Genomic DNA, 16,727 nt, shown 5'->3' with positions numbered 1-16,727 from the left:
AAACTATAAGCAAGGTGAAAAGACAGCCTTCAGAATGGGAGAAAATAATAGCAAACAAAGCAACGGACAAAGAATTAATCTCAAAAATATACAAGGAGCTCCTGCAGCTCAAGTCCAGAAATTTAAACGACCCAATCAAAAAGTGGGCCAAAGAACTAAACAGACATTTCTCCAAAGAAGACATATAGATGGCTAACAAACACATCTATAGATGTGTTGCAAAGTCACAGATGATCAGATATGCAGATGACACCACCCTTATGGCAGAAAGTGAAGAGGAACTAAAAAGCCTCTTGATGAAAGTGAAAGAAGAGAGTGAAAAAGTTGGCTTAAAGCTCAACATTCAGAAAACTAAGATCATGGCATCCGGTCCCATCACTTCATGGCAAATAGATGGGGAAACAGTGGAAACAGTGTCAGACTTTATTTTTTTGGGCTCCAAAATCACTGCAGATGGTGATTGCAGCCATGAAATTAAAAGACGCTTACTCCTTGGAAGGAAAGTTATGACCAACCTAGACAGCATATTAAAAAGCAGAGACATTACTTTGCCAACAAAGGTCCATCTAGTCAAGGCTATGGTTTTTCCAGTGGTCATATAGGGATGTGAGAGTTGGACTGTGAAGCAAGCTGAGTGTGGAAGAATTGATGCTTTTGAACTGTGATGTTGGAGAAGACTCTTAAGAGTCCCTTGGACTGCAAGGAGATCCAACCAGTCCATTCTAAAGGAGATCAGTCCTGGGCGTTCATTGGTAGGACTGATTTTGAAGCTGAAACTCCAGAACTTTGGCCACCTCATGCAAAGAGTTGACTCACTGGAAAAGACTCTGATCCTGGGACGGATCCAGGGCAGGAGGAGAAGGGAACTACAGAGGATGAGATGGCTGGATGGCATCACCAACTCGATGGACATGAGTTTGGGTGAACTCCGGGAGTTGGTGATGGACAGGGAGGCCTGGCATGCGGAAGTTCATGGGGTCACAAAGAGTCGGACACGACTGAGCGACTGAACTGAACGAACACATGAAAAGATGCTCAACGTCACTTATGATCAGAGAAATGCAAATCAAAACCACAATGAAGTACCATCTCACACGAGTCAGAATGGCTTCTATCAAAAAGTCTACAAACAGTAAATGCTGGAGAGGGTGTGGAGAAAAGGGAACGCTCTTACACTGTTGGTGAGAATGCCAAGTAATACAGCCACTATGGAGAACAATGTGGAGATTCCTTAAAAAATTGGAAATAGAACTGCCATACGACCCAGCAATCCCACTGCTGGGCATATACACTGAGGAAACCAGAATTGAAGGAGACGTGTACCCCAATGTTCATTGCAGCACTGTTTACAATAGCCAGAACATGAAAGCAACCTAGATGTCCATTCGTCTAGCTGTGGTACATATACACAATGGAACATTACTCCACCATTAAAAAGAATGCATTTGAATCAGTTCTAATGAGGTGGATGAAACTGGCGCCTATTATACAGAGTGAAGTAAGTCAGAAAGAAAAACACCAATACAGTATACTAACACATATATATGGAATTTAGAAGGATGGTAATGATGACCCTATATGCAAGACATCAAAAGAGACACAGATGTAAAGAACAGACTTTTGGACTCTGTGTGAGAAGGCGAGGGTGGGATGATTTGAGAGAATAGCATTGAAACATGTATATTACCATATGTGAAATAGATTGCCAGTCCAGGTTTGATGCATGAGACAGGGTGCTCAGGGCTGGTGCACTGGGATGACCCAGAGCGATGGGATGGGGAGGAATGAGGGAGGGGGGTTCAGGATCGGGAACACATGTACACCCATGGCTGATTCATGTCAATGTATGGCAAAAACCACTACAATATTATAAAGTAATTAGCCTCCGATTAAAATAAATTAATTTAAAAAAGAAAAATAAATAAAATATATCTATCTGGCTGTAAAAAAAAAAAAAAAGAATGGGAAGTTGTCCAAATGGCCACCAAATTTTCTGTAAGCTTGTATTTTACAGCTCTTTTAGACCTCAGTTGATCCCAGGGCTATTCAGTTTTGAAGGATAAATTTAATGTTCCTTTCACTTAATTTTTATCTTAATTTTTGGGCTATTTGCATAATATGTTTCCACCTCATATATAAATGAATAAAATAGTGATACTGTCAAGCATGGGAACAACAATGCAGTTCAATTTCTATTGTCTATCTGGTTAAAATTGAGGGCTGAGATGAATAGATTGCCATTTAAAATCTGCTGATGCATTTATTTTAGGAATGTTGTTGAGGATATCACTATAACTACTCATTAGCTCCTACATCAAGATAGCTTTGTAAGAAATATTTCATTCTAAGTGTCATAAGTTTTTTATTTCTGTAACTGAACTGACCATGTTTCCTTTATTGATCTGACTGCCAGATCTGATCTAACTTTTATTTTCAGTTTTCCTGTTTTATTGTGTTATTTGTATAGGTTGCCTCACGATAATAAGTTAATATTATGCTTCCAGGGAGACTTTTTTCATACTTTTTGGATATTTAGAAAATTTACCTAAACCATTGTCTGGTGTGCTTATTAGTAGGATATAATGTACCTCCTCATTTTGAACTTAATTTTGTTCATATGAATCAGATATATATTGATTGTTTGTATAACATTCAATATATAACATATATAACATTGATTGTTTGCCAATAATACTTAAGTATTAATTTAAATACTTACACTTAATTGTAATAATTTACTTTAAATTTATTATTACCAAATAATTCCACATTAAGATATGAACAGATCAATTATTTCTAATTTTGGGAAATTGTATTTAAAAACTTTGCAACCTGCAGTGTGAATGTCTTGGTCTTCTAGTATGTAAGAATGAGCTATAGTCATTGTTTTTCTCTTATCAAACTCAATCTAACTGTCTTTCATGATTCCTGTGATACCTTCTATCTAAAATAACTGATCCTTTATGTTTGAAAACATCTCATTTTGGGAATATAATCTGATTGGTAATTTTAATTAAATGAATTTGTTATAAATGTGTTTATTGTTCTGTGGGTATACCATTGCTTTATGTTTATAATATTTCTTAGTATTTGTTCATTTTTGTGATACTGTTATCTGATAATTTGAGTAAATCCCAGCTGAATTATGTTGCCACATTATGTCTTCAAAAGGGCATAAAGTCAGTACACATGCTTCAGTAATATCTGGTTGTTTTACCCTTATGTTTCCAGTTGGCAATTTGAAATTATGGCTTCAACTGCACTTTAAATATGTGATAATAGCATGTGTTTCTAATAAGGGCCAGCACCATTTTGTTCAGATAGTGTGAATGGTTGTCACTCATATATGACAAATGCACCTTCATCTGCTTCTTTGATAGCCCCCTAAAAACCATACCCTCACATCAGGCCGATGAAATTAGCTGCTGTGTAAATTGTGTGTCTGAGTGGTTCATTATCTAATCACCGTCAGAACCACAGTGATAAAGTAGATTGAAGCAGGGAAGAGGTCTGCCAGATGATTTCACACACACCGCCCCCCCAAATCCGGTTTCCCTTGGAAACCCTAATAGTGCAGTTTAGAACTTCAGACTCTCATGCTTGGAAAACAGTATCTTTTAATGTACCAAACCTGAAAATACCGGTAGTTCTGGAGCATAATTTTCTTTCTGTAAAAATCATAATTTTATTTATTTCAATCAGTTTTTGAAATGTTGAAGCTCTTGAATTATTATTTTACTGATAGTGCCCTAAGTAGTATGAAATCAGAAAAAAAAAAATACTCTGTCTTACTTGTAAGAATTCAGAATAATTTGAGTAAATTGTTAACCTAGGAATCTTGACTCACTCTCATAATGACCTTTGTGTTATTTGTTTATTGAATTGCTTTGCTTTAATTTATTTTAGGTGCTTTTGAAGATGATGATATCACACATGTTGAAGGAAGTGTAGATCCTGTTCGAGATATAGAAATAATACATGAAGAGCTTCAGCTTAAAGATGAGGAAATGGTTGGGCCCATTATAGATAAACTAGAGAAAGTGGCTGTGAGAGGTGGAGATAAAAAACTAAAACCTGAATATGTAAGTAAAATTTATAGCTTCTTTAGATATTTGAGTTCATTTTCTTTGATTAATTTTTTAAAATAAAACACATATAACATCTAATATTGTTACGGAATTTTAGGATTCAAGAATCATTTCTCTTCTTTTTTAACTTTTACTAAAGCAACAAATACTTTTAACGAGAAAAATGTAACAAGAAACAAGCATTTTTCCCTATTATTTATAATTCCCCATCATTATTTATAATTGGTATTTATAGTTCCCCATTGCCTTTTTTCTTTAATTTTTAAAAAATTTATTTTTTTATTGAAGGACAATTGCTTTACAGAATTTTGTTGTTTTCTGTCAAATATCAACATGAACCAGTCATAAATGTACATATGTCCCCTCTGTCAGAATGATTCAAGGATCATTTCTGTTAAAACATTGTTGAAAAACTTTGTTTTCTCTTGGCAACAAAGGATTGTTGTGATACACTGGTTAAGTATTCTTAGCAAGCCATATTTAGCACTAATATTGAGTATTTATATGGTTACTATTAGTAGCCTCAAGTTTTAATGTTGGAAAGTGAAGTCGCTCAGTTGTGTCCGACTCTTTGTGACCCCGTGGACTTTAGCCTACCAGGCTCCTCTGTCCATGGGATTTTCCAGACAAGAATACTGGAGTGGGTTGCCATTTCCTTCTCCAGGGGATCTTCCCAACCTAGGGATCGAACCCAGGTCTCCATCATTGTAGGCAGACGCTTTACCATCTGAGCCACCAGAGAAAACCTTTAATGTTGGAGATGTGGAGTTTTCTGATGAAAACTTGCCAAATTTAACTAAATGACTGAATATGAGTTTTGTGGATTTGAAGAAGTGATTTATATAAGAAATTGGTCTTCCATAGCAATTGACTGAATGAATGCACTATTAAAGTAGACAAATAATTTTAACATTTTATGCGGTGAAAACACATGTCATTGTCTTTAATATTCAAATATGTTTTCTATCACATTATTGTGAATACTCTTTAATAATATTCTAAGCAATGTTTCAAAATTGGTTTTGAAGCTTTTAGTTTAAATTAAAAAAAATTGTCTTTTACCATAAAAAAGCAGCTTGATTATATATTTTCTCATTTATTAACATCTTCCATAAACTGTTCTTGCTTTTTATGGCTTTTTTATTATAGGAAATTTTCTTTCTTTTTAACTTCTCATGTGATTTAATATGCCTATTTTTTATTTTCTCATTTTTAGAAGCTGATTATCTTTTATTTTTGTTTTCTCATTTATTTTTAATAAGTTTGGCAACACAGTTGATTAGGGAACTCTAATAGGAAGAAATCAATTACAGAATCTAAACATAGGCACACTACTAATGAATTATGGCTGAAAGTGCCTGGTCCTAAAGCAGAAAGACCTGCGTTGTGCTACTCATTTCTTGATAGTTTGGAGCGAGCCCAAGTCATTTGACTTTTCTTGACATCATGGTTATTTCACTTTTTCCTTATGCAAATAGAGCGGAGAAAAGAAAGCAATTTGTCTGTGGAAATTATAAAAGATTTATGACAGAAAAGGGGATTTCACATATGGATAAAGATATTCCTTTCTGAAAAGGGGAAAAATCGTGAGAAAGATTGCCGGGGACCAGCCCCGGCTGATCCAGGGTATTCGAAGGAGAGATGGCGTAGGCGAAGATCAGGAAACAATTGCTTAATTAAACATTAATTAAGGATATAAAGAGTAATAGAATGAGGATAGCTCAGTGAGGAAATTCAGTGGAGAAAAGAGGCTGAAATAAGGATAGCTCAGTGAGGAAATTCACTGTAGAAAAGAGGCTGAATAATTCAGCCAGAAGGTAAGAGAAAGAACGACATGGTGAGACCAAGTTTCGTGAACAAGGCCCACACTTTATTTTCCAAAGTAGTTTTTATACCTTAAGTTATGCATAGAGGATAATGGGGGAAGGGGTAGAGTCAGGCAGCAGGCCAGACTTTCTTCCTGCAAACTTATCATATGCAAAAGCTTAGGTGATTTGCATCATCTTCTGGCCGGGAGGCCTGTTAACATTTTAAGACCTTTTCTTCAGAAAACTTATTTTTCTCTAAAGGTGATTGGTCAGGAGCCACCCTCCAAAAGCATTAGATAAAGTTGCATTCCTACAGCGCAAAGGTGTGGTGGGCTATAACAAGAAAAAGAATTAACTCAAGGGTCCCAGGTTACAAACATTAAAGCTACTACTTACACCAATTATATTAATCAATACACTGCCAGGGACACAGCAGGTAAGGGATATGGAAACTTAGCAGCAAACATTGGCCCAACAAGTGAAAATCCCTTCACCAATACAATTTCTAATCAATCTTTTAACTACTCAAAAGAATCTGTGTTTAGACAGTTTAGAACATCTCCTGCCTCTCACAGTTGGGAGGCTCTGAACAATCACATGTGGCCGGAAAAACCTATTCAGGTAGGCTAGAGGATTTCCAAAGGAGTTTGTAGGTTAAACACTGTCACACCCAGGAATTATTAACTGGAACTGTAAGCTAACTCTTTTTTCAGAGAGAGGTAGTGGGGGACAGCCCCCCGTAAAATCAGAGCTGTAGGTGAAAGCTCAAAGCAGAAAGTAGGCAGACTCTGGTTTTGGGGCTAGATGCTCGAGAATTTCCAGGGGGACTCCTGAAGCTCGATCCCGCCTTTGCGTATGCCAAGCCTCCTTCCTCATGACCTTTGTCATGGGCGGAGTTCCTCACGCTGGCTACCGGCAGTGATAGAATTCCAGTTGAGCTATTCCAGATCCTGAAAGATGATGCTGTGGAAAGTGCTGCACTCAATATGCAATATGCACTCAATATGCAATATGCCGGCTCCCGGCAAAAGATATTCGGATTGAAGGCAATTCCTTTGCCCCAAACAACATGGTTTTCTGATTAGAATAAAGCTGAGCAGTCATCCCTTAGTTAACTGATGCTTACTGACATTCTTATCTGTTTCAGAAGCATTAAGTGTCTTAAAAATAAAATTTGTTGATCTTGCTTTTACTTATACATGGGGAAAAGAGACATTACATTCTTCTGAAATTCTTGGGCTACCATTTCCTGGCCTTTCTTCTTGAAAAAAATTAGAACACCTATTACTTCTTATTTCCAAACACTGAGATTATTTCATCATTTTCTTTCCTCAGATTTAGCTGCTTCAGAATAAAGTATAGATTTGTGTTTCTCAGCTTTCTTTCTGATTATCATTGTCCCTAAGGAAAATTTAAGTTAATTAAATTTCTCCCTAATGAGAGAAATTAAGTACTAATGAGTAAGAATTTGTTGGATAGAGTTGAGCATTGGAAGGCCACAAAGTATTTTAATAACTAGGTTTTTTTTTTTTTTTCACTCCCTAGAGTCAATTTTTGCCTCTCTAGGAGTAATATTACCTCTATTGTGCATTTATGGGGCTTCCCTGGTAGCTTAGTGGTAAGAAACTCGCTGCAACATGATCCTTAGAAATTCTAATACATAATTATTTTCTGTAACCCAAGAAATATGAGAGCCAAGAGAGTACTAAATAACATAAAAAGTCTCTTGTGATTTGGTCTTTAAGTCATGTCTGAGTCTTCTGCGACCCCATGGACTGTAGCCCACAAGGCTCCTCTGTCCCTGGAATTTCTCAAGCAAGAATACTGGAGTGGGTTACCATTTCCTTCTCCAAAGGATCTTTTCAACCCAGGGACTGAACCTGAGTCTCATTCATTAGCAGGTGGGTTCTTTATCACTGAACCACCAAAGAAGCTTCAGTAGTTTCCTAGGGCTGCCATAACAGTTATCACAAACTAGATGGCTTAAAATGATAGAAATGTATTCTCTCACAGTTCAAGAGGCTAGAAGTCTGAAATCAAGGTGCCAGCAGGGCCATGTTCCCTTGAAAGCCTCCACAGGAGAGTCCTTTCTTGCTTTTTCAGTTTTTGGTAGCCCCAAGAATTCCTTGGCATGTGGCAGTATAAGTTCAATCTCTGCCTCCATCTTCACATGGCTACCTTCCCCTGTGTCTCCATCCAAGTTTCCCTCTTCTTATAAATGAAAGTGTTAGTCACTCAATCATGTCTCATTCTTTGTGACCCTATGGACTGTAGCCTGCCAGGCTTCTCTGTCCATGGGGTTTCCCAGGGAAGAATACTAGAGTGGGTAGCCATTCCCTTCTCCATGGGACCTTCCTTACCCAGAGATTGAACCCAAGTTTCCTACATTGTAGGCAGATTCTTTTATCTCAAGATCCCCTAGAGGAAGGTGTGGCAACCCACTCCAGTATTCTTGCCTGGAAAATTCCATGGACAGGGGAGCATGGTGGGCTACAGTCCATGGGGTCACAAAGAGTCGGACATGACTGAGCAGGCAAGCACAGCGCAGCACACACATTCTGTTTGGAAAGACAAAATTTGGAAATGAAGGTAAAAAGCTTTAAGGATCATTTTTATTTTGTATTAACTAATTATTTGGAAATCATCATACTTAAAAGATATTTATAAAACTAACAGTTATCTGATTAAACCACTAAATAAGGCAACCAAGAATTGTAAATAATAGATCTGTTTTTCTTGTCAGTCTCTCTGAATTAAATAATTAATGTCCCCCAAACATATAGCTATTAGCAGATTTCTTCTCATTATTCTTAGGGCAGTTTTTAAAGTTAATTTTTATGTAACTTAAAAAACATTAAATGGGAAAGATTAGAGATCTCTTCAAGAAAATTAGAGATACCAAAGGAACATTTCATGCAAAGATGGGCACACTAAAGGACAGAAATGGTAAGGACCTGACAGAAGCAGAAGAGATTAAGAAGACATGGCAAGAATACACAGAAGAACTGTACAAAAAAGGTCTTAATGACCCAGATAACCACGATGGTGTGGTCACAAACCTAGAGGCAGACATCCTGGAGTGTGAAGTCAAGTGGGCCTTAGGAAGCATTACTACAAACAAAGCTAGTGGAGGTTATAGAATTCCAGCTAAGCTGTTAAAAATCCTAAAAGACTGTGCTGTACTCAGTATGCCAGCAAATTTGGTAAACTCAGCAGTGGCCACAGGACTGGAAAAGTTCAGTTTTCATTCCAGTCCCAAAGAAAGGCAATGCCAAAGAATGTTGAAACTGCTGCACAGTTGTGCTCAATTCACATGCTACAAGGTAATGCTCAAAATCCTTCGAGCTAGGCTTCAACAGTATATGAACCGAGAACTTCCAGATGTATAAACTGGATTTAGAAAAGGCAGAGAAACCAAAGATCAAATTGCCAACATATGTTGGATCATCGAAAAAGGAAGAGAATTTCAGAAAAACATCTACTTCTGCTTCATTGACCATGCTAAAGCCTTTGACTATGTGGTTCACAGCATACTGTGGAGAATTCCTACAGAAATGGAAATGCCAGACCACCTTACTGCCTCCTGAGAAACCTGTATGCAGATCAAGAAGCAACAGTTAGGACTGGGCATGGAATAACAGACCAGCTCAAAATTGGGAAAGTACGTCAAGGCTGTATATTGTTATCCTGTTTATTTAACTTCTGTGCAGAGTAGATCAAGTGAAATGCCAGGCTGGATGAAGCACAAGCTAGAATCACAATTGCCAGGAGAAATGTTAATAACCTCAGATACACAGATGACACTATCCTTATGGCAGAAAGCAAAGAGGAAAGAGCCTCTTGATGAAAGTGAAAGAGGAGAGTGAAAAAGCTGGCTTAAAATGCAGCATTAAGAAAACTAAGATCATGGCATCTGGTTCCATCACTTCATGGCAAATAGATGGGGAAAGAATGGAAACAGGGACAGAGTTTATTTCCTTGGGCTCCAAAATCACTGCAGACAGTGACAGCAGCTATGAAATTAAGAGACACACTTGCTTCTTGGGAGAAAACCTATAACAAACCTTTGCAGCATTTTAAAAAGCAGAGGCATTACTTTGCCGACAAAGTCGGATTGTCAAATCTATGGTTTTTCCAGTAGCCATTGTACAGATATAAGAGTCAGACCATAAAGAAGGCTGCACAATGAAGAATTGATGCTTTTGAACAGTGGTGTTGGAGAAGACTCTTGAGGGTCCCTTGGACAGCAAGGGGATCAAGCCAGTCTGTCCTAGAGGAAATCAACCCTGAATTTTCTTTCGAAGGACTAATGCTGAAGCTGAAGCTTCAGCTCCAGTTTTGACTACCTGATGCGAAGAGCTGAGTCACTGAAAAAGACCCTGGTGCTAGGAAAGAAGGCAAAAGGAGAAGAGGGTGGCAGAGGATAAGATGGTTAGATAGCATCACCAATTCAGTGGACATGAATTTGAGCAAACTCGAGGAGACATTGGAGGACAGAGGAGGCTGGCAAACTGCAATCCATAGGGTCACAAAGAGTCAGACATGACTTAGCAACTGAATAACAATCAACTGAACAACAAGCAACTGAACAACAACAATCTTTGACTCCTCTCTCTGATATACCATTTATATCCATCCTGTTGATTTTATCTCTTGAATATTTCCTGTGTCTCTTCGTTGTTATTTTAAAAACTTTTTTAGTTTAGGCCTCGTTTATGCTTAAACTGATTTCTTTACCTCCATTTTTGCTCTTGTTCCCCACAATTAGAAACTGCTATTCTGTTACTCTGCTGATTAAGATATCTTGCCATCTTCCTGCAAACTACTTCCAACATGAAGTCCATGGCTTTCAGGTTTTCTTTGTGATCTGACCCTGCCTGACATACTTTCTCAGCTCTTCTAACAGTGGAATAAAGGTTTTGGTTTTAAATATTTGAGCTCATTTACTACAGTTCTAAGACTAAATGTCAAAAAAACTAGGATCATGGCATCTGGCTTAATTACTACATGGCAAATAGAAGGGGAAAAGGCGGAAGTAGTGATAGATTCCCTCTTCTTGGGCTCCAAAATCACTTTAGATGGTGACTGAAGCCATGGAATCAGAGGACGAGTGCTTCTTGGCAGGAAAGCGATAGCAAACCTAGGCAGTGTGTTGAAAAGCAGAGACATTACTCTGCCGATAAAGTCCATATAGTCAGGGCTATGGTCTTACCAGTGGTCATGTTGTGAGAGCTGGACTGTAAAGAAGGCAGAATGCCCCAAAATTGATGCCTTTGAACTCTGGTGCTGGAGAAGACTCCTGAAAGGCCCTTGGACAGCAGGGAGATCAAATCAGTCAATCTTAAGGGAGATCAACTCTAAATATTCACTGGAAGGATTGATGCTGAAGCTGAAGATCCAGTATTTTGGTCATCTGATGCAAACAGACAACTCATGGAAAAGTCCCTGATGCTGGGGAAGATTGAAGGCAGAGGGAGAAGAGGGCGTCAGAGGATGAGATGTTTGGACAGCATCACCGACGCAGTGAACATGAACCTGAGCGAACTCCGGGAGTTTGGTGAGGGACAGGGAGGCCTGGCGTGCTGCAGTCCACGGGGTCGCAAAGAGTCGGACACGACCGGGAGACTGAACAACAACAACAGCTCTACCCTTTTGCTGTTCCTTCAACTCCGTTTCCTAGTCACCCTTTAGACATAGCCTGAAGCAGAAATTTCTTACTTTAAAAAAAAAAAAAATTATTGTGGTAAACTACACATGAAGTAAAATTTAACTACTTTACTCATTTTAAGTGTACAATATAGCGGCATTAAGTACATTTGCAATGTTGTATGACTATCACCACTGTCCATTTCCATTTTTTTTCATCATCCCAAATTGAAACTGTGTATCCCTTAAATAATAGCATACCATTTCCCCCTCCTCCCTGCCCCTTGTAATCTCTGTTATACTTCCTTTCTCTGTGAATTTGCCTGTTCTTGGTACCTCATGTAAGTGAAACTGTACGATTTTTGTCTTTTTGTGTCTGGCTTATTGGTCCTCAGTGGTCACTTATTTATTTGAAGACAGCAGTTGGGAAGTGCAAGTCTGTTTAAGACCAGCAGGTTAACACAAAGAATGTCTTGTGTTTGGGTCAAGGCTCACAAGGATTAAACTCATATGAGACCAAATGAATACTTTAGAATCATCAGTTTATATACACTGAGGGAATGAACTCATATAGGAACTGATGTTATGGTGCACATGCTGTAGGCACACTTTCCTGAATAAATTTCTGTCTGTCCACTTTCTCCTTGCTGTTGCCAGTGGAACACAGATGGAGAGAATTAAAAACAGGACATATCACTGTCTCCATAAACTCATGATCACCAGCCTCAAGTGGATTATCATCGATACCTAGCTTTCCTAGTTGCTCTCCTGCTTCTCTAGCAACTTCGCAGTTTCTTTTAAAAGACCCAAATCTATGATCATGATGGACTATTTTAACACTTCTTTTAGTAATTGATATAACAAGCAGACAAAATTTTAGTAAGAATATAGAAGATTTAAACAGTGTGATTAAGGAGTTTGACCCAATTGACATATAGAAGACTGCACCTAACAACCACCAGTGTACTCTCTTGTCAGATACCAATGAAATGTTTGCCGAAATTGTCCTTACTATTAGCCATCTAGCAAATGAACAAATTTCAGATGATTGAGATCATCAAGAATATATTATCTGATCATTATGGAATTAAAAGTAGCAGTCAGTAATGAAAAGATTGCTGGAAAATTTCTAAATGTTTGGGAGTTAAATGGTACACTTCTTTTCAAAAAAATAATTTTATTATTTATTTTTGGTGGTGATGGGTCTTTTTTGCCGCGTGAGCTTTCCTCTAGTTGCGGCAAAGGGGAGCTGCTCTAATTGCAGTGCACGGGATTCTCATTGCAGTGGCTTTGCTTACTGCAGACCACAGGCTCTAAGATATTTGGGCTTCAGTAGTTGCAGCTCCTGGACTCTGGAGCACAGGCTTCATAGTTGTGGCACACAGGCTTCATTGCTCCACGGCATGTGGCATTCTCCAGGACCAGGGATCAAACCCATGTCTCTTGCATTGGCAGCAGGTGGATTCTTTACCACTGGGCTACCAAGGAGGCCTTAAACAGCACACTTCTAAAAGATTACGTTTTAAGGAAAAACTCATAATGGAAATGTTTTAACCCTATGATAATGAAAATAACAATGTTTCAAAATTTGTTGTATTCTTTTCTGATATATACAATCAGATTTTATAAATTTATAGTCTCAAATGTATACATCCAAAATAAAAAAGAATAATGAACCAACCAGTCCATTCTGAAGGAGATCAGCCCTGGGATTTCTTTGGAAGGAATGGTGCTAAAGCTGAAACTCCAGTATTTTGGCCACCTCATGCAAAGAGTTGACTCATTGGAAAAGAATCTGATGCTGGGAGGGATTGGGGGCAGGAGGAGAAGGGGACGACAGAGGATGAGATGGCTGGATGGCATCACTGACTCGATGGACGTGAGTCTGAGTGAACTCCGGGAGTTGGTGATGGACAGGGAGGCCTGGTGTGCTGCGATTCATGGGGTCGCAGAGTCGGACACGACTGAGCAACTGAACTGAACTGAACTGCATGTCAGTATTCTCAAAGTATCCATCTGAAGGAGTTAGAAAAGAACTCAGAGAAAGTAAATGACAGAAACAGTAAAGATGAGAGGAGACATTAATAATATAGAAAAGAAACATGTAATAAAGAGGCTTAAAAAGGTCAAGTTGCTTCTTTGAAAACACTAATAAAATTGATAAATTCTTGGCAAGACTGGTGAAAGAGTGAAAAAGGGAACACAAAACCAGTACTAGAGATGAAAGAGAAGTATTACTATAGATCCAACAGACATTAAAATGCTAATAAGATATTATAAGCAACTTATGACAGTTATTTGAAAAATATGTGAAATGAGCAAGTATTTTTAAAGACTATTTCACAAAGTTAGTGTAAAGAGAAATAAAAATCTCATTAGTCCTGTATCTATTGAAGAAATTGAACTCATAATTTAAAACCCTGTTTAAAGAAAACTCTGGCCCAGGTGACTTCTCTACACAATGAAGTCTCAGACACATTCTTCCAGATAATAGTAAAAGAGAGAAAACTAACTGGTTTTATGAGGTCAGAAGAATCTTGATACCCAAACCATACAATATAAGAAAGAAAGGTTAAAGACAAATCTCTTTCATGAACGTAAATGCACAATCTTAAATAAAAATATTAACAGACTGAATCTAGTAATAGATATTAACAATAATTAGATATGACTAAAATTCTAGGAATGCAAAGCAGGTTGATATTAAAGATTAAAGTAACAGAATAAAGGAGAAAAATCATGATTGTCTTTAAACATTGAAAAAAGGATTTGATAATATTTGACTGCTCATGATTAAAAAAAAAAAAAAAAAAGACCTCTAGAGGGTAATCTCCTTAACCTGAGAAAGGGTATCTACAAAAAAGAAACATGCATAACCAGTTATACTTAATGGTGAAATACTGAAAGCTTTCCCCCTCGTAGTGGGAGCAAAACCAGTCATGCTTACTATCACTGCTTCTATTCAGTCTTGTATTAGATAAAAGTGATTATTATTCACAGACAGCATGCCATGTGTTTAGAGAACATGACAGAATTGGGGATATAAACCATTGGAATTAGTGTATGAAGTCATCTGGATTGTTGAATATAAGGTCAATATAAAAAATGACTTATATTTCATAATACAGAACTTGAAATGTTTTTAAAAAGATGCTAGTTGTGACATTTTAAAAATTCAGATCAGTTAAGTTCAGTTGCTTAGTCGTGTCCGACTCTTTGCGACCCCATGGACTGCAGCACGCCAGGCTTCCCTGTCCATCACCAACTCCTGGAGCTTGCTCAAACTCATTTCCATCAAGTTGGTGATGCCATCCAACCGTCTCATCCTCTGTCATCCCCTTCTCCTCCTGCCTTCAGTCTTTCCCAGCATTAGGGTCTTTTCCAGTGAGTCAGTTCTTTGCATTAGGTGTCCAAAGTATTGGAGCTTCAGCCTTAGCATCAGTCCTTCTAATAAATATTCAGGACTGATCTCCTTTAGGATTGACTGGTTTGATCTTGAAGTTCAAGGGACTCTCAAGAGACTTCTCCATCTCATGGAAGTCATACTAAAGTTTCTACACAAAAAGTATAAAGCCTTTATTTAGAGAAATAAATGAGTGAATGAAAGGTTATACCAGTTTTGTTTTGATTGAAAGACTTGATATTTTAAAGATGTCATATCTCTCTAAAATTGATCTGTAGATTCAACAGATCCCAGTCAAAGTCATATCATGTTGTTTTAGAAATTGACAACTAAATTTTACATGGAAATGCAAAGGTCACCAAATAAGCAAAACAATCTCAAAGAACAAAGATGGAGGACTTTGTGCACATCAACCTTATATCAAGACTAGTACAAATCTACAGTGATTAAGACAGGCAACAATAGACAAATTGACCAATGGAAGAGAATGGGTATACAGACACAAATATACTTCAATTTGTGGTAGAGATGGCACTGCAGAGTAATGGAGAAATACTTTTCCTAAGAAGTGGTGTTGGGGGCCTCCCCTGGTGGCTCAGTGGTAAAGAATATTCCTGCCAATGCAGGATACCCAGGTCCAGTCCCTAGTCCTGGAGAATCCCACATGCTGTGGAACAACTAAGCCTTTGTGCCACAACTATTGAACCTGTGCTCTAGAGCCCACAAGCTACAACTTCTGAAGCCCAAACACCCGACAGCCTATTCTCCACAACAAGAGAAGCCCACGCACTGCAATTAGAGACTAGCCCCACTCTCTGCAACGAGAGAAATATCCGTGCAACAACAAAGACCCTGCATAGCCAAAAATAAATCAATTAAAAAGAAAAAGAAAAAAAGAAATGGTGTTGGGACAGTTGGATATCTTTGTGGGAGAGAAAATAAGTTCTCACCCACCTCACACTATACTCAAAAGGCGAAGTTTACAGAGTAAAAGGTGAAATTTATAGAATAAAGCATCTATAATATTGATCTAACATAGAATATTTTATGACCATGGAATAAACAAATATTTTTTTAAACCAGAAACAAAAAGCAGTAATCATAAAGGAAAAGATTTTTAAAGTGGGCTACATTAAAATTAGGACTTTTACTAAACAGAATTTGAAAAGGTAAGCTTGCCAATACAGGAAATACAAAAAACTTGGGTTAGATCCCTGGGCCAGGAAGATCCCCTGGAGGAGGGCATGGCAACCCACTCCAGTATTCTTGCCTGGAGAATCGCATGGACAGAGGAAGCTGGTGAGCTACAGTCCATACAGTCCATGGGGTTGCAAAGAGTTGGACACAACTGAGTGACTAACACTTTTACACTTTTACCATAAGAAAATTGACAGTCTGAGTGTTGGAGGAAATGAGAAGCAAATGAAATTCTCAGACAGTGTTGATGTGAGTATAAATTAGTACATCTGCTTCTGAAAACTGATTAGCAATGTATGCTAAGTTAGAGTAAACCTGTGACCTAAAACTGTCTTAGGTATATGCCCAGGAGAAATGCATGTGTAAATTTACTAAAATGCATGTACGAGAATGTTTATACCAGCTTTATTGTAAGAGGTTTAAAGTATAAACAACTGAAGTGTCTATCAATACTATAGATAAATTGAGGTTATATTCCTATGATGGAATATTACGTGGCAAAGAAAAAACACACCACAGCTTATTTAATAGTGTGGATGAATTTCACAAACAATGTTGAAGGAAAGAAGCTGGACCCAAACAATA

At 37.8% G+C, this 16,727-nt stretch overlaps 1 protein-coding gene across 1 annotated transcript in view; it reads left to right on the top strand.

Annotated features, from left to right (window-relative positions):
- The window catches only part of OLA1 (Obg like ATPase 1), a 164,029-nt gene that overhangs the window by 90,192 nt on the left and 57,110 nt on the right, over positions 1 to 16,727 (top strand). The window contains exon 5 of the mRNA XM_070358567.1: positions 3,907 to 4,082. Coding sequence (XP_070214668.1) covers positions 3,907 to 4,082 — 176 coding nt within the window. The remainder of the gene's footprint in view (positions 1 to 3,906; positions 4,083 to 16,727) is intronic.

Source organism: Bos mutus, chromosome 2 (genome assembly GCF_027580195.1).
Source record: "Bos mutus isolate GX-2022 chromosome 2, NWIPB_WYAK_1.1, whole genome shotgun sequence".
Taxonomy (NCBI): domain Eukaryota; kingdom Metazoa; phylum Chordata; class Mammalia; order Artiodactyla; family Bovidae; genus Bos; species Bos mutus.
This window is presented reverse-complemented; position numbering and strand designations above follow the sequence as displayed.